Source organism: Phasianus colchicus, chromosome 32, assembly GCF_987193195.1.
Source record: "Phasianus colchicus chromosome 32, bPhaCol1.hap1.1, whole genome shotgun sequence".
NCBI classification, from domain to species: domain Eukaryota; kingdom Metazoa; phylum Chordata; class Aves; order Galliformes; family Phasianidae; genus Phasianus; species Phasianus colchicus.
Genome location: NC_143467.1, coordinates 3,500,388 through 3,518,502, shown reverse-complemented (window position 1 = coordinate 3,518,502; position 18,115 = coordinate 3,500,388). Strand labels below are relative to the sequence as shown.

The following is an 18,115-nucleotide window of genomic DNA, read 5'->3' as shown; positions in this document are numbered from 1 at the left end:
AACCCTAACCCTAACCCTAACCCTAACCCTAACCCTAACCCTAACCCTAACCCTAACCCTAACCCTAACCCTAACCCTAACCCTAACCCTAACCCTAACCCTAACCCTAACCCTAACCCTAACCCTAACCCTAACCCTAACCCTAACCCTAACCCTAACCCTAACCCTAACCCTAACCCTAACCCTAACCCTAACCCTAACCCTAACCCTAACCCTAACCCTAACCCTAACCCTAACCCTACCCTAACCCTAACCCTAACCCTAACCCTAACCCTAACCCTAACCCTAACCCTAACCCTAACCCTAACCCTAACCCTAACCCTAACCCTAACCCTAACCCTAACCCTAACCCTAACCCTAACCCTAACCCTAACCCTAACCCTAACCCTAACCCTAACCCTAACCCTAACCCTAACCCTAACCCTAACCCTAACCCTAACCCTAACCCTAACCCTAACCCTAACCCTAACCCTAACCCTAACCCTAACCCTAACCCTAACCCTAACCCTAACCCTAACCCTAACCCTAACCCTAACCCTAACCCTAACCCTAACCCTAACCCTAACCCTAACCCTAACCCTAACCCTAACCCTAACCCTAACCCTAACCCTAACCCTAACCCTAACCCTAACCCTAACCCTAACCCTAACCCTAACCCTAACCCTAACCCTAACCCTAACCCTAACCCTAACCCTAACCCTAACCCTAACCCTAACCCTAACCCTAACCCTAACCCTAACCCTAACCCTAACCCTAACCCTAACCCTAACCCTAACCCTAACCCTAACCCTAACCCTAACCCTAACCCTAACCCTAACCCTAACCCTAACCCTAACCCTAACCCTAACCCTAACCCTAACCCTAACCCTACCCTAACCCTAACCCTACCCTAACCCTAACCCTAACCCTAACCCTAACCCTAACCCTAACCCTAACCCTAACCCTAACCCTAACCCTAACCCTAACCCTAACCCTAACCCTAACCCTAACCCTAACCCTAACCCTAACCCTAACCCTAACCCTAACCCTAACCCTAACCCTAACCCTAACCCTAACCCTAACCCTAACCCTAACCCTAACCCTAACCCTAACCCTAACCCTAACCCTAACCCTAACCCTAACCCTAACCCTAACCCTAACCCTAACCCTAACCCTAACCCTAACCCTAACCCTAACCCTAACCCTAACCCTAACCCTAACCCTAACCCTAACCCTAACCCTAACCCTAACCCTAACCCTAACCCTAACCCTAACCCTAACCCTAACCCTAACCCTAACCCTAACCCTAACCCTCAGACCTACCTCCAAGTGTGATCCAAGTCGTGATTGTGACAAAGCAAGACACTCCACAGCATTAAATGACTCAGCAATAATACTTGTTAATGCACTATTTTCACAGAATCATATGCACAGAAACTAAACCAGCAATTATACCTGGGGAAGTACATCAGGGTTACCCATATTCATTACAATTCCCAAACTTAGTTTATAGCCACAGCATTCATATTTTCTGTACATGGCACAATGCAATTTAAAGTGCAGCATCCATACGTTCCATATGTGGCACAACACTATTTACAGGTGCAGCATTACACTGATTGAATATGTGGCACAATGCAGTTTAGAGATGCAATATACACTCACTCCGTACAGTTTAACACACGTTTACATACGTCAGATTAACCAGAGAAATGTCACAGAGCCTCCATACCCCATTAATGACATTACATTTTCAAAAACATTATGTATTGCAATCCACCTCAAAAGCAGTTTAGATCTCAGCCCATCCAAAACAGAATGCAAGTCTCAGACTGGCCGGGAAGGAAGGCAAATGACCTCCAACGGCCCTTGGGTGTTGCTTATGGGGTTGGGTTAGCCCTGCGCTAGAAACGAACAAAGCAAAGCTAACCCAACCCCATAAGCAAGGCAAAGCTAAAGCCAATTTGGTTGATGCAAAATGACTGCAAAGCTACAGCCTATTTGATTGAGGTTAATTGACTGTACATGCTGAAATCAGCACAACTCTCAAAATGGCCACAATGGGGCACGAGTCTCAGACTGGCCGGGAAGGAACGCAAATGACCTCCAACGGCCCTTGGGTGTTGCTTATGGGGTTGGGTTAGCCCTGCGGTACAAACAAACAAAGCAAAGCTAACCCAACCCCATAAGCAAGGCAAAGCTAAAGCCAATTTGGTTGATGCAAAATGACTGCAAAGCTACAGCCAGTTTGATTGAGATTAATTGACTGTACATGCTGAAATCAGCACAACTCTCAAAATGGCCACAAAGGGGCACGAGTCTCACAGTGGCCGGGAAGAAACACGGATTGCCTCCAACAGGCCTTGAGCGTTGCTTATGGGGTTGGGTTAGCCCTGCGCTAGAAACAAACAAAGCAAAGCTAACCCAACCCCATAAGCAAGGCAAAGCTGAAGCCAATTTGGTTTACATTAATTGAATGCAAAACTAAAGCCAATTTCGTTGATGCAAAATGACTGCAAAGCTAACGCCAATTTGGTTGAGATAAATTGATTGCACACGCTCAAGTCAGCGCAACTCTCAAAATGGCCACAAAGGGGCACGAGTCTCAGACTGGCCGGGAAGGAACACGGATTGCCTCCAACGGGCCTTGAGCGTTGGTTATGGGGTTGGGTTAGCCCTGCGCTAGAAACGAACAAAGCAAAGCTAACCCAACCCCATAAGCAAGGCAAAGCTGAAGCCAATTTGGTTTACATTAATTGAATGCAAAACTAAAGCCAATTTGGTTGAATTAAATTGAATGCAAAGCCAATTTTTGGTTGATGCAAAATGACTGCAAAGCTAACACCAATTTGGTTGAGATAAATTGATTGCACACGCTCAAGTCAGCGCAACTCTCAAAATGGCCACAAAGGGGCACGAGTCTCACAGTGGCTGGGAAGGAACACAAATCGCATCGGAAGGAAGCGTTGGTTGGCCTGGGAGTAGAAGGGGGCTAAGGAAGGGTGTGTTGGATCGCTGTGCTGAGGCCAATGGGATGAACTATAATGAGACTGAGTGCCACGTCCCCACATTGCCTGCGATGATCTTGGGCGGTGGTAGGGGCTTGTGGCAGAGCAAAAGGAAGACTATGGAAAGGGAACGGACCGGGGGATGTGGGTAACGGCTCGACCGAACCGAGCTGGCGGTCAGTGTGGAAAGCCTGCAAAGTGCGGCAAGTCATCGACTGGGAGTACCGAAGGATCTTCACCTGTAATACAGAGAGACGCGCTTTAGAAAGAGGAAGGCCGAGACGCAAACGACGCTCACCGTAAGCCCGCCCCCACAAAACATGGGAGCCAAACACTACTCTGACAAACTGAGTAATATTAGGGTTAGGAGTGTTTAACAGGGAAGCTGTAAGTGTTTTTGTTAGTATTACACAGAAGGTTACAGATGGGTTTAGTGCCCAATTCAAGGGTAGGTTCAGGGTTAGTTTGGACAGTTACTGCAGTTATCTACACAGTCATGGTTACAATTAGCACTGCATTTGGGGTTCAGAGCTCATTAGGATCAGGGTGAAGGTATTAGGGTTAGGTATATTGGGATTATGCTCAGAGTGACCGTTAGGGAAGGCCAAGGCAAAACCGAAAGGCAAGGAGAACACCCGAGAGAACACCAAAACAGAGGAGAAAGGCAAAGATGAAACACAATGGAAGGCAACAGCAAAGGCAAAGGGACGGCGAAGGCGTGGTAACACCAAAGAGAAGGCCTCGGCAGAGGTCAGGCCCGAAGAGAAGGCTGCAGAGAACGCCAAAACAGAGAGCAAAGAGAACAACGCAGAGAAGGCCAAAATGGAGGGCGAGGTCCATGAGAACATTGCATGGAAGGCCAATGCAGAAGGTCAAGGGCGATGGCCAAAGAGAACACGGCAAGAAGGCCAAAACTGAAGGCCAAAGAGAACGCCGTAAGGGATGCCAAAACAAGAGGCCAAAGGGAACGTGGCAAAGAAGGCCAGGAGCAACGGCCAAAGAGAACGCAGCCAGAAACGCCAAAAATGAAGCCAATGAGAACGTCGCACGGAATGCCAGAGCAAGGGGCCAAAGAGGACGCTGTAGGGAATGCAAAAACAAGAGGCCAAAGAGAACGTGGCAAAGAAGGCCAAGGGCAATGGCCAAAGAGAACGCAGACGGGAACGCCAAAACTGAAGACCGAAGAGAACGTCGCAGGGAACGCCAGAACAGGAGGCCAAAGGGAACGTGGCAAAGAAGGCCGAGGACTATGGCCAAGAGAATGCCAGGGGGAACAACAAAATGGAAGGGCAAGAGAACACAACAGGGAAAGCCAGGGCAAAGGGAAGGAGAACACCGCAGTGAAAGGCCAGAGGCAAGGAGAATGCAGGAAGAATAAGACAGGCAGCATTCGGGGCACCGTGAAATGTAGAAATGAGCTCTGGAAACCCTACCTTGGTCTCGCTAAGTAATGGGTGAACGCTAGTGGGCGTGCATTGCCCTTACCTGCTGGGCAGACAATTACCAGCCAGCACAGTGAAGTTCCGGGCATCCCAGGAAATGCAGATTCCGGTCCCTTGCTGTTCCCATAAAGACCCGCTCATCTCTCCGTGCAGTTGTTACGGCACTCGGGAGGACCGCGGCTCTGCTGCCACCTGCTGAACACAATACAGTAATGAAGGCGCTGCCCCACATATATAGGGCTGCACCCTCCGCATGTTGCTCTAATGACACAAGGGAGCGTTAGGGATATAATTAATGCTATTTATACGTTTGAAGTTACAGTTAGTTTAACAACAGTATTCTGCTCTACAATTACAATTAAGGTTACTTTGACAGAAAATATGGGGCATTATTTTTATGTCAGCATTTAGGGTAAGGGACATTTTTAACTTTGGGTTAAGGGTTTGGTTTACAGATACACTGCAGGTTAACATAATTATTGTGAGAACTCCCATTCAGCTGTGGGTTCGGGTCAAGGTTAACATGAACGCTGCCTCCCAGCCATTCCCAGAGTGCCAAAGGCAAAGGGAAGCAGAACTCCCATGGAAAGCCAAGGTAAATGCAAAGCAAACAGCCAAGGTTAAGGCAAGGGCAAAAAGCCAAGAGAGCACCCAATGGAATGCCAAGGTGAAGGCAAGGAGAACGCAACAGGAATGGCCAAAATATATAAAGAGACCACAGCAGGAAAGGCCGAGGGCAAAGGACAAGAGAACAAAGCAAGAAATGCCGAAACGGAAGGCCAAGGGAACACGGCATGGAATGCCTAGGCAAGGGCTAAGAGAAAACATGGCAGAAAGTGCCAAAATTGGAGGCCAAAGAGAACACGACAAAGAAGGCCAATGCAGAATGCGGCTGGAACGCCAAAACAGGAGGTCAAAGAGAATGCCGCAGGGAATGCCCAGGCAAGGGCCGAGAGAACATGGCAGGAAATGCCAAAACAGGAGGGCAAGAGAATGCTGCTGGGAACGCCAAAACTGAATGCTGAAGAGAATGTGGCATGGAACACAAAAACAGAAGGGCGAGGAAATGCCAAGGATGATGGCCACGAGAACACGGAAGGAAATGCCAAAACAGGAGGGCGAGAGAACGTGGCAGGGAATGCCAAAACTGAATGCTGAAGTGAATGCAGCAAAGAAAGCCAAGGGCAATGGCCAAGAGAACGTGGCATGGAACACAAAAACAGGAGGGCAAGAGAATGTAATAGGAACAGCCAAGGCAAAGGGAAGGAGAACACCGCAGTGAAAGGCCAGAGACAAGGAGAATGCAGGAAGAATAAGACAGGCAGCATTCGGGGCACTGTGAAATGTAGAAATGAGCTCTGGAAACCCTACCTTGGTCTCGCTAAGTAATGGGTGAACGCTAGTGGGCGTGCATTGCCCTTACCTGCTGGGCAGACAATTACCAGCCAGCACAGTGAAGTTCGGGGCATCCCAGGAAATGCAGATTCCGGTCCCTTGCTGTTCCCATGAAGACCCGCTCATCTCTCCGTGCAGTTGTTACGGCACTCGGGAGGACCGCGGCTCTGCTGCCACCTGCTGAACACAATACAGTAATGAAGGCGCTGCCCCACATATATAGGGCTGCACCCTCCGCATGTTGCTCTAATGACACAAGGGAGCGTTAGGGATATAATTAATGCTATTTATACGTTTGAAGTTACAGTTAGTTTAACAACAGTATTCTGCTCTACAATTACAATTAAGGTTACTTTGACAGAAAATATGGGGCATTATTTTTATGTCAGCATTTAGGGTAAGGGACATTTTTAACTTTGGGTTAAGGGTTTGGTTTACAGATACACTGCAGGTTAACATAATTATTGTGAGAACTCCCATTCAGCTGTGGGTTCGGGTCAAGGTTAACATGAACGCTGCCTCCCAGCCATTCCCAGAGTGCCAAAGGCAAAGGGAAGCAGAACTCCCATGGAAAGCCAAGGTAAATGCAAAGCAAACAGCCAAGGTTAAGGCAAGGGCAAAAAGCCAAGAGAGCACCCAATGGAATGCCAAGGTGAAGGCAAGGAGAACGCAACAGGAATGGCCAAAATATATAAAGAGACCACAGCAGGAAAGGCCGAGGGCAAAGGACAAGAGAACAAAGCAAGAAATGCCGAAACGGAAGGCCAAGGGAACACGGCATGGAATGCCCAGGCAAGGGCTAAGAGAAAACATGGCAGAAAGTGCCAAAATTGGAGGCCAAAGAGAACACGACAAAGAAGGCCAATGCAGAATGCGGCTGGAACGCCAAAACAGGAGGTCAAAGAGAATGCCGCAGGGAATGCCCAGGCAAGGGCCGAGAGAACATGGCAGGAAATGCCAAAACAGGAGGGCAAGAGAATGCTGCTGGGAACGCCAAAACTGAATGCTGAAGAGAATGTGGCATGGAACACAAAAACAGAAGGGCGAGGAAATGCCAAGGATGATGGCCACGAGAACACGGAAGGAAATGCCAAAACAGGAGGGCGAGAGAACGTGGCAGGGAATGCCAAAACTGAATGCTGAAGTGAATGCAGCAAAGAAAGCCAAGGGCAATGGCCAAGAGAATGTGGCATGGAACACAAAAACAGGAGGGCAAGAGAATGTAATAGGAACAGCCAAGGCAAAGGGAAGGAGAACACCGCAGTGAAAGGCCAGAGACAAGGAGAACACAGAAAGAAAAGGACAGGCAGCCATTTGAGCACCATTAAGTGCAATAAGAGCTCTGGGAGCACCATGTTGTGCCATGCTATGGAACGGGTGAACACTGGTGGGTGTGCATTGCCCTTACCTGCTGGGCAGACAATTACCAGTCAGCAAAGTGAGGTCCCGAGGCATCCCAGGAAATGCAGACTTCAGTTCCTGGCTGTTCTCATGAAGACCCACGCACCTCCATGCAGTCGTTACGGCACTCTGGAGCACCACAGCTCTGCTGCCACTGTTGGACACAATACAGTAATGAAGGCACTGCCCCCACATGTAGGGTAGCGCCTCTTTCACAAACGTGCACCGCAGTGCTCCTTTCTCAGAGCAACGTGGCTGCACTCCGTGCACGATGCTGCTTACAGCAGCACTGCAGCTGGGAACAGACAAGGAGAAGGCTCAGGGACCCAACAACATTTTTGCTTCCCTCTTCTCTGATAACTGCTCATCACACACAGCCCTCACCTTTGGGTTGGTAGGTGGGGATTGAGGAAGCAATGCCAGGCCCACAGGCCCCTCCCCATCCCACACTGTGATGGGAGATCAGGTTCTGGACCACCTGAGGACCCGAACATCCAGGAGTCTGTGGGTCCTGATGAGTCCCAGAGTTCTGAGGGAATTCACTGCTGCAGTCACCGAGCCACTCTTAGTGGTGTTTGAGAAGTCAAGCAGTCAGGTGAAGTCCCTAGTGAGTAAAAAGGCAACAGCACACCTGTCATTAAGGATAGGGAATGACCACCATGTCAGTCTCACCTCTGTGCTGGGAACGATCACGGAGCAGATCCTCCTGGAAGTGACCCTAAAGCACACATTCCAGTGCATCACCACCCTCTGTGTGAAAAGCTTCCTCGTGATAACCAACCTAAGCCTCCTCTGTCTCAGTTTAAAACATTTCCCCTTGTCCTGTCCCTATCCACCCTCGTAAACAGCTATTGCCCCTCCTGCTTATGCCCTACCTTTGAGTAATGGAAGGCTGTGATGAGGTCTCTCCAGAGCTTGCTCTTCTCTGAGAGAAACAGTCCCAGTTCCCTCAACATTTCCTCATAGGAGAGGTGCTCCAGCCCTCTGACCATCTCAGTGCCCTCCTCTGGACCCGCTCCAAGAGCTCCACGTCCTTCCTGTGCTGGGGCCCCAGGCCTGGACGCAGTGCTGCAGATGGGGCCTCACAAGAGCTGAGCAGAGGGGGACGATCGCTTCCCTCTCCCTGCTGGCCGCCGCTCTTTTAATGCAGCCCAGGATACAGTTGGCCTTCCAGGCTGCAAGCACGCTCTGCTGGCTCACGTCCAGCTTCTCATCCACCAGGATCCCCGAGTCCTTCTCCGCAGGGCTGCTCTCAAGGGGTTCTACGCCCAGTTTGTATAAACATCTGGGATTGCCCCTCATCAGTAACATCAACAGTGGGATCAAGTGCACCCTAATGACACCGAGCTGGGGGTGCAGTGACACACCAGTGGACAGGACATCATGCAGAGGGACTCAACAGGCTCAGTAGGGGCACAAACCCAAGTGCAGGGTCAGCAGCTGGGATGAGGGAACACCCACCACCAAAACGTGCTGGGGGATGAAAGCACTGAGTGCAGTCCTGCCCCGTAAGGCCTTGGGGGTACTGGTGGGTGGGAGCTGGACACAAACCAGCAATGGGCCCTTCCAGCCCAGAAAGCCAACCGTATCCTGAGCTGCATCCAAAGATGTGCGGCCAGCGGGCGAAGGGAGGCGATCCCCGCCCCTCTGCTCTGCGCTGGTGAGGCCTCACCTGGAGAGCTGCATCTGGGTGTGGAGTCCTCAGTGCAGGGAGACGTGGAGCTGTGGGAGCACATCCAGAGCACAGCCACAGATACGAACCGAGGGACGGAACACCTCTCCTATAAGGAGAGAGAGCTGGGCTGCTCAGCCTGGAGAAGTGAAGGCTCCGAGGTGACCTGGTAACAGCCTTTCAATACCTAAAGGAAAGAACAAGGGAAAAATGAGGCTAGATACATGGAAAATGTCTTCCAAGTGAGGGTGGTGAGGCAGTGGAACAGGTTGCCGGAGACGTGGTGGATGCGCTGCCCCTTTCAGTGTGAGACTGGGTCAGGCTCTGAGCAACCTGCTCCAGCTGTGGATGCTCACTGTGGGAAGTTGGACCGCATCGCAAACCTACCTGCACACAAGCAGTGCACCAACGTGGGGCTCATGGTGTTCATTACCTGCTGCACAGATCTCACACCGCTGATCGGAGGAGCCCAGGCAATCCTTAGACCCCATCAGGCTGCAAAATGAAATCAGAAGAGATGCAGAACATAACTTAATACATGATAGTGATGCACAGAATGCCCCTAAAAAACTCTACATGGGTGCAGTTAACACATGGCACTATGCATTACAGACATGAAGTGGGATGATGTGGGAGCAGACAAGCCACATTTGGAGACCCAGACTGGAGATTATGAGGTAAGAAGCACTGAAGAGGAAACAATGCATATAGCAGAAACAGCTGCTCTAATCCAGCTTGAGATCCCCAGAAAGGCAGAGCTCACAGCTCTGAAATAAAGCAGGAATTGCTCCCCACACCCCAACGGAAGCAGCCCCCAGGTTCAGATGCTGCCCTTAAATGAGGTTAGGATCCCCCAGAAGGGAAGAACACAACCCTGAAATAAAAATGGAACCACTTACCCCATTCCAGGGACCAACGCTCACCCACACTCTAAGGGAAGCAGCTTCCAGGTACAGATGGCTGACAGCCCTTAAATGCAGTCAGGGTCCCCTAAAAAAAAAGAAGAGATCACAGCCCTGCCATAGAAAAGGGATCACCCATCCCAAAGAGCAGGGCTCACCCCACCCTAAAGGAAGCACTCCCCAGGTTCAGATGCTGCCCCTGCGCTTCCCAGCCCTTAAATGGGGTCAGGGAGGGGTGGAGCCCGGCTCAGCCCCACCCACAGCCGAACTGCCCCCAGCTGTGCTCGCAGGGCTGCACCCCTCCCAGGTGCTCCATCACAGCTTCCAGCTCTGTCCTCACAGTGCCTGTATGGCCATAGAGCAAAGATAACGGGGAAAACGAATACCTGCCAAGGGAGGTCTATGGCTGGATGACCTGCCATAGCCCACATAGTTTGGTCCCAGTCTGTCCTCGATGCCAGTTGGTGACTCTTCTAACAGACTGGGAAGCACAGATCTCAATGCTGGCACAGCAGATGCTGAGATCTGTGTGAGCAGCCCGGGCAGCAAAGGGCTGAAATCACTGCTGGCAATGCAGAGTGCTGTTTGCACACCCACAGCTCCCAGGGACACTCAGCTGTCAATTCACAGCCCTGCGAATGGGAGCTGCTGAGTCACGGCCTGAACCACTGATTGACCACCTGAGGCAAGGACTGAGTCAGCTGTGGGAGCACAGGTGAAGGCATTCAGCTGTGAATGGAAGGGTGGAGCCTGGCTGCAGCTCTCCTAGACCCCATTTAAGGGCTGGCTGCCATGGGGGAAGGTTCTCTGCTGTGGTTCTGTGGTTTTTGTTGTCAGTGTTCTACATCAGAGCATCATGTAAAGTGAGTTAAAGAGTTTGAGTTCTGGTCCTTGTCCTGCCTTTATGGGCATTTTGGGTTCTCAGGTAGGAGAGGAGCAGCAGCATTCCTGGAGTACAGAGGAGGGAAGGTGGAGCTCCTGGCTGGACCGAAGCAGAGGTACGAGCTTCCCTGTGTAAGAACTCGTGTTTGTCGCTGTTTCCCTCTCGCGTTGTTTGATTTGGTTGGATTTAGTGTGACCTGTTCTCCCAGAAATACAGGACTTCACCGAAAATATGGAAATTCCTCCCAGAAATACCTGTTTATCCCCTGAGATACGACTTTTTTTCTCCCAGAAATACTTGTTTTCTCATTAAAATGTGACTTTTTCTCCTTCTATAACCCCGCACAAATCCTCCAGACCCCAAAGTCCCCCTTGTCCTCCATGCCCCCCCATATACCCTCACAATTCCCCATAGACCACCCTGACCCCCTACGGATCCTAAAGTCCTCCTTACCTTCCATGCCCCCACAAGCCCCCACAATCCCCTATAGAGCCCTACATCCTTTATGCCCCCCATAAGCTCCCACCATCCCCTACAGACTCCGGCCCACCCCTTTGTGGCCCCATTGGCACTGCACAGCACCGCCACCACCCACATCCTTTTCCGTTGTAGGGCGGAAGGAAGCGGCGGCCCCACAGTGTGGCAGCAGCGCCATGGCCGGCCCTATAACCGCCCTTATGGGCGTTGTGCTCGGGGGTGAGGGCGGATCCCATATTTGGGGGTGTCCTATGGGGGTTGCTATGGGGTCAGTAGGGTGCTATGGGGTGCTTTGGCCCCACGGTGACCCCACTGTGCCCCCCCCCCCCAAGCTCTGTTCTCCCCTATGGGAACCTTCAACATCCATCCAACCCCACAGCAGGTCCTGGAGGTCGCGGGGACCCCCAGCTTTGGTTATGGGGTGCTGATGCTGTCAGAGGGATGGTAAGGATCCATGGCCCTATATGTGACCCCAAATCACCATTGGCCGTGGGACTGCCCCATATTTGGCTGTGTTCCCCTACAGGGTGGTTGTGGGGGCTCCAAATGTGGGGCGGTTGTATGGCTGCCAGGTGCAGAATGGGGAGTGCAGGGAAGTGGAGTTATGGGGTGAGTAGGGCCAGGGTGTGGGCTGGGATTGGGGTGGGATTGGAGTTGTGGGAGGATTAGGATCAGGAAAGGGATGGGGTGGGATTGGGGCTAGGATTGGGATGGGGTGGTATTGGGATTGGGGTGGGGATTGGGATGGGTTGGGGTCAGGGTTGGGCTGAGATTGGGATTGAGGTTGGGATGGGAGGGTTGTGGGGTGGGTCATGAGGGGGTTGCGGGGTGGGATTGGGGGGGGGGGAGAACGACCCCGATGTGATCCACAGGGAACCGCAGCGCTGCCCATATGGGAATGGCTCTGAGCCGGGATGGGAACAACAACATCGTGAGTAGGGGATGTGGGCTGGGTGGGGGGCAGGTATGGGGCTGATAGGGTGCTGAAGTCTGCCCCACAGATCATCTTTTATGGGGTCTCTATGGGGCGGCTATGGGGCATCTTTGGGGTCTCTATGAGGCAGATATGGGGCTGATGTCTGCCCCACAGATCATCTTCTGTGGATCACAGAGGAACTCTCTGGGGTTTCTATGGGGCGACTATGGGGCTGATGCTCCTATGGGTCTCTATGGGGCAGCTCTAGGGTCTCTCTGGGGGGGCTATGGGGCAGCCCTGAGCCCTGCCCCACATCCCAGGCTTGTGGCCCCGGGCTGAGGTGGGAATGCAACCACAACATCCACGTTGGGGGGGTCTGCACTGTGCTGGACCCCGAACTGCGGCCGCTGCAGGTGTTGGAGGCTGGATATCAGGGTGAGACTGGGGGAATGTGTGGGGCTAGCTGTGGGTCCCTATGAGTCCCTATGGGTCTCTATGGGGTCCCTACGTATCCATATGGGTCCCCATGTGTCCCCACATCTGTCCGGGGCAGGCTGGGTTCCCAGCATGGTGGACCCAGTGTTCCTGTTTGACGGCTCTGGCAGTCTGAAAGCACATGAGTTCAAGGCCATCCGGGATTTCATGGTGGAGGTGATGGAGCAGCTGAGCAACAGCTCCTTCAGGGTGAGCACCGGGGGGTGGGGGTGGGGGCTTCTCTGGGGTCTCTGTGGGCTTCTCTGGGGGCCCTACGGGTGTATAGGAGTCTCTATGGGTCTGTACGTGTTTCTATGGAGTCCCTATGGCGTCTCTATGGTGTCGGTATGGGATGTCCGCACATCCGTTTGTCCATCAGATCGCAGCCGTTCAGTGCTCCGATTTCCCTGAGCCTGTGTGTCTCTATGGGGTCTGTAAGGGGTCTGTGTGGACGATATGGGGTCTCTACGGGGCCCCTGTGGGTCTATAGGAGTTTCTATGGGGTCGCTATGGTGTTTCTATGGGGTATCTGTGGGGCAGCACAGGACCTCCACGGGGTCGCTGTGGTGTCAGTACGGGATGTCCGTCTGTCCATCAGTTCGCAGCCGTGCAGTTCTCCGATTCCCCGGAGCCGGTTTTCTTACTCCGCAATTACTCGGAGCGGCCGCAGCCCCGGGAGCTGCTGCGCGACGTCCGGCAGCAGGGCGGCTTCACCGACACCTTCACGGCCGTCCAATATGTCGCATGCGTGTCAGCTGACCGCCCCACGTGACCGCCCGCCCGTCACGTGACCGCCCGCCTCCCTGCGCTCGCTGTGTCTCCTGGCACCCTGTCACGTGACCGCCCGTCTGTGACTTCGGGCCACATGACCAACTGTTGCTGACTTCCTGTCACGTGACCGCCCGCCTGTCGCGTGACCGCCTGTCTCTGACTTCGTGTTGTGTGACCGCCTGTCTGTCACGTGACCATCTTGTCTGTTGTGTGACCACCTGTCCGGTGACTTCCTGTCACGTGACCGCCTGTTTTCGTGTGACCTCTGTGACCACCTGTCACGTGACCGCTTTGTCTGTCACGTGACCACCTGTCTGAGTTCCCTTCACGTGACCACCTGACTGTGAGTTCCTGTCATGTGACCGCCCATCTCCCCGCAGTCACGCTGTGTCTCCCTGCGCCGCATCATGTGACTGTGTCATGTGACCACCTGTCAGTCACATGGCCGCATGCCTCCCAAGGTCGCACTGTAGGTGCTCTCAAGGCCACCCGCCCGCCCCGATGTCCCCATGATTGCCCCCCAACCCCCCTCTCCCCGCAGGGAGCAGATCTTCACAGTGGAGAACGGCCACCGGCCCTGCACCCACCGGGTTCTCATCATCATCACCGACGGCGATGCCACCGACAGCAGCACTGTGCAGGCGGCTGAGGAGCACGGCATCGTCCGCTCACTTGTGGGAGGGGAGAGGAGGGGGGGGAGGGGAGGGGAGGGCAGTGGCTGGGGAGGGGAGGGGAATGGAGGGGGAGGGGATTAGAATGGGTGCAAAGAGGAGCAGAGGGGAGAGGAGCAGAAAGGAAGGGAGGGGAGAGCTGGGGAGAGGGGGAGGGGAGGAGATGGGAGGGGAGTGGCTGGGGGGGGAGGGGAGTGGGAGCAAAGAGGAGAGAAGGGGAGAGGAGCAGAGGGGAGGAGAGTGGAATTGAAGGCAAGTGGGGGTGAGCGGAGGGGAGGGGTGTAGAGGGGACAATAGGGGAGGGGAGGGTATGGAACTGGAGGGGATGGAAAGGGAGGAGAAAGGAGGGATGGGGAGTGGAAGGGGAGGGGAGTGGGAGGGGAGGGGAATGGAGGGGAGGGGATGGAGGGGGAGGTGAGGGGAGTGGCGCGGCTGGGGAGGGTAGGGGAGGGGCGGTAAAAGGGAGTGGAAGGGGAGGGGAGTAGAAGGAGAGCTGAGAGGAGGGGAGCAAAGCCAAGGGGAAGGGAGGGGCGGGGACGAGAGGGGAGGGGAAAAGGAGAGGGGAGGCGAAAGCAGTGGCAGGGGAGGGGAGTGGAAGGGGAGGGAATTAGAGGGGGAGCAGAGAGGAAAGGAGGAAAGAGGAGCAGAGGGGAAGGGAGGGGAGCTGTGGGGAGGGGAGAGGAGGGGAGGAGACGGGAGGGGAGTGGATGGGGGGGGAGGGGAGTGAAAGGGGAGGGGATTCGAATGGGAGCAAAGAGGAGTGAAGGGGAGAGGAGCAGAGGGGAAGGGAGGGGAGGGGAAAAGGAGAGGGGAGGGGAAAAGGAGAGGGGAGGGGAGGGCAGTGGCTGGGAAGGGAGGGGAGTGGAGCGGCTGGGGAGGGGAGGGGAGTGGGAGGGGAGGGGAGTTGAAGGGGTGATGAAGTTGAGGGGAGGGAGGGGAGGGAAGGTAAGGGGAGGGGATGAGAGGGTACAACTTATTTGGGGTTTGGCTTGTGCTTACCGTGCCCTATATAATACTGTTTTGGAGAGAGAGAGTTTCCGAGCTGAGGTTCAAGCCAAAGGGGAGAATCTCCAAGTCAAATCTGATCAATTACAGGAGACACCAGTAACAATATCAGTTGCCCCTGTGGAGGGCAAGAAATGGAAATGAGTGTCCTCACGTCTAGAATGGAAAAAAGAAGAAGCGGTGGAGGAGGTGGAGGAAGATCCAGGTGAGGGGCCCTCCTCGGAACCACCATCATCAAGAAAGGCAAAAGGAAAAACAAAGAGACATGCAGAAGAGAGTGATGAAGAGGAAGTCTCTGTTACTACTCATCGGCCTCTGAAGATGACTGAAATCCAAGGCTCAGGAAAGGAGTTTACACGGCGCCCAAATGAAACTCTCGTTTCCTGGTTGCTTCGCTGTTGGGACGACGGGGCCAGTAGCTTGTCTCTAGATGGTAACGAAGCTTGCCAACTAGGAGCCATTGAAAGAGATCCAGCTATTGACAGAGGAATTAGTCGATGTTTGGATGGGGCTGCCTCCCTCTGGGAACGAATGTTAATAGCTGTGAAGGAAAGGTACTCCTTCAGAGACGGCTTGAAGCCTGTGATGAAAAGGTGGGATACAGTTGAAAAGGGTATCCAGTATTTGAGGGAAACAGCTGTGGTGGAAATGCTGTATGACCCTAACTTTGTTCTTAACGACCCACACCAAGACCACGATCCTGAGAAAGTGAGGACAACGCCTGAAATATGGCAGAAACTCATAACAACAGCACCAGACAGATACGCTGCTACACTAATGGCAGCATCTGACAGATACCAGGACCAACAGAGAAGACCCTTCGTTTTTGAATTGATTCTTATGCTCCAAAGCTATGAACAACAGCTACCCCCAACTCACGCCTCCATCACCGCCATCTCACAAATGACGGAGCAACTGAATGAAATGCGAGAGCAAGTGTCTTCACTGATGAATCGTGACAAACCTGTAGAAGTATCAGAAACGCTTGATGAAGGTCACAATAGTCAAAAGAGTCTACTGAAGGAGATGAAGGAGCTGATGAAACTAATGCGGATCCAACTAACTAAAGACGATGAACCCCCCTTCTCAGGTGCACCATCAAAAATTTCAGCTGTTAGAGGCAAGCGCTCTCCAGCTCCAGGAAGGAATCCTACATCGCGACTTGCCTTGTGGTGTTACTTACGTGAGCATGGAGAAGACATGAGGAAGTGGCACGACCAAGCTACTCATGTACTACGAGCACGGGTGAGAGAATTACAAAGCAGATCAACCGCCAGTGCAGTTGCTCCGGTTACCACAGGTAATGAATAGAGGGGCCCTGCCCTCAGTCAAGGGGGGAACGGGATAATAGAGTTTATTGGACCGTGTGGATCCGATGGCCTGGCACATCAGAACCACTGAAATATAAGGCATTGGTGGATACCGGTACAGTGCACTCTGATGCCCTCGAGTCATGAAGGGACAGAATCAATCCATGTTTCTGGAGTGACTGGGGGCTCTCAAGAATTGACTGTGTTGGAGGCCAAGATAAGCCTCACTGGTAGGAACTGGCAAAAGCACCCTATTGTGACTGGTCCAGGGGCTCCATGTATACTTGGTATTGATTACCTCAGAAGGGGGCATTTCAAGGATCCTAAGGGGTATCGATGGGCCTTTGGAATAGCTGCTGTAGACACAAACAACATTAAGCAGCTGTCTGTTTTGCCTGGCCTGTCAGAAGATCCGTCTGTTGTGGGACTGCTACAGGTAAAAGAGCAACAGGTACCAATTGCTACAAAAACGGTGCACAGACGGCAGTACCGCACCAACAGGGATTCCTTGCTCCCCATTCATAAGTTGATTCGTCAACTAGAGAGTCAGGGAGTGATCAGCAAAACTCACTCGCCTTTTAACAGCCCCATATGGCCAGTGCGTAAAGCCAGTGGAGAATGGAGGCTGACGGTGGACTATCGTGGCCTGAATGAGGTCACACCCCCACTGAGTGCTGCTGTGCCGGACATGTTAGAACTCCAGTATGAACTGGAATCAAAAGCAGCCAAATGGTATGCCACCATTGACACTGCTAATGCCTTTTTCTCCATTCCTTTGGCCAAAGAATGTAGGCCACAGTTCGCTTTCACCTGGAGGGGTGTTCAGTATACTTGGAACCGTTTGCCCCAGGGGTGGAAACACAGCCCAACCATTTGCCACGGGTTGATCCAAACTGCATTGGAACAGGGCAGTGCCCCTGAGCACTTGCAGTACACTGATGATATCGTTGTGTGGGGCGATACAGCAGAAGAAGTCTTCACAAAAGGAGAGCGAATAATCCAGATTCTTCTGCGTGCTGGTTTTGCTGTTAAGCGGAGCAAAGTGAAAGGACCTGCTCAGGAGATTCAATTCCTAGGTATAAAGTGGCAAGATGGCCGTCGTCACATCCCGACAGATGCGATCAACAAAATCACCGCTATGTCTCCACCCACTAGTAAGAAAGAGACACAATCTTCTTTGGGTGTAGTGGGCTTTTGGAGAATGCATGTACCAAACTATAGCTTCATTGTAAGCCCCCTTTATCATGTGACAAGAATGAAGAATGAGTTTACATGGGGCCCTGAGCAGCAGCAGGCTTTTGAACAGATTAAACAGGAGATAGCCCGTGCCGTGGCCTTAGGGCCAGTACGGACAGGGCAGGATATAAAGAACATCCTCTACACTGCTGCTGGAGAGAAAGGTCCCACTTGGAGTTTGTGGCAGAGAGCCTCAGGAGAGACCCGAGGCCGACCCCTGGGATTCTGGAGTCGGGCCTACAAGGGGTTGGAAGAGGGCTACACTCCAACTGAAAAGGAGATCTTAGCCGCGTATGAGGGGATTCGGGCTGCTTCTGAAGTGGTCGGTACTGAAACACAGCTCCTTCTGGCACCTCGACTACCATTGTTGAACTGGATGTTTAAAGGAAAGGTTCCCCCCACCCATCACGCAACTGATGCGTGTGTTCAGGCACTGCGATACGCGCGGGTGCCTTTAAACACAGCGACGCGCGTGCGAAGCTGAGGCACAGCAGTGCGTGAGTCCCCACTGACCCCCTGTGCTCCCCATTCCCCCCCGTGCCCTTCAGTGCCCCCCAGTACCTCCGAGAGCCC

At 52.9% G+C, this 18,115-nt stretch overlaps 2 protein-coding genes and 1 long non-coding RNA gene across 3 annotated transcripts; 2 read left to right on the top strand and 1 right to left on the bottom strand.

Annotated features, from left to right (window-relative positions):
* Nucleotides 1-2,934: 2,934 nt before the first annotated feature.
* On the bottom strand, nt 2,935-4,616 carry LOC149914081 (uncharacterized). Its single transcript, XR_016460748.1, has 2 exons — nt 4,473-4,616; nt 2,935-3,226 (listed from the first exon to the last, which is right to left on the bottom strand). It is a non-coding gene; the product is annotated as an uncharacterized LOC149914081 (long non-coding RNA).
* A 5,991-nt stretch (nt 4,617-10,607) lies between these two features.
* LOC116241084 (integrin alpha-L-like) lies at nt 10,608-13,694 on the top strand. Its single transcript, XM_090128192.1, has 8 exons — nt 10,608-10,662; nt 10,725-10,797; nt 11,492-11,603; nt 11,686-11,768; nt 12,032-12,090; nt 12,396-12,510; nt 12,629-12,759; nt 13,148-13,694. Exons 3-8 carry the CDS (start codon nt 11,506-11,508, stop codon nt 13,319-13,321), a joined length of 660 nt encoding a protein of 219 aa, XP_089984318.1. The 5' UTR covers nt 10,608-10,662; nt 10,725-10,797; nt 11,492-11,505; the 3' UTR covers nt 13,322-13,694.
* A 1,191-nt stretch (nt 13,695-14,885) lies between these two features.
* On the top strand, nt 14,886-17,900 carry LOC149914080 (uncharacterized). Its single transcript, XM_090128191.1, has one exon. It carries the CDS (start codon nt 15,318-15,320, stop codon nt 16,305-16,307), a length of 990 nt encoding a protein of 329 aa, XP_089984317.1. The 5' UTR covers nt 14,886-15,317; the 3' UTR covers nt 16,308-17,900.
* The last annotated feature ends 215 nt before the right edge of the window (nt 17,901-18,115 follow it).

Coding starts and splice junctions, on each gene's coding strand:
- LOC116241084 (XM_090128192.1), top strand. CDS start 11,506: ATGGGAACCTTCAACATCCATCCAACCCCACAGCAGGTCCTGGAGGTC. Junction 11,769..12,031: donor CAGGGAAGTGGAGTTATGGG/GTGAGTAGGGCC, acceptor TGTGATCCACAG/GGAACCGCAGCGCTGCCCAT. Junction 12,511..12,628: donor GTTGGAGGCTGGATATCAGG/GTGAGACTGGGG, acceptor TGTCCGGGGCAG/GCTGGGTTCCCAGCATGGTG.
- LOC149914080 (XM_090128191.1), top strand. CDS start 15,318: ATGACTGAAATCCAAGGCTCAGGAAAGGAGTTTACACGGCGCCCAAAT.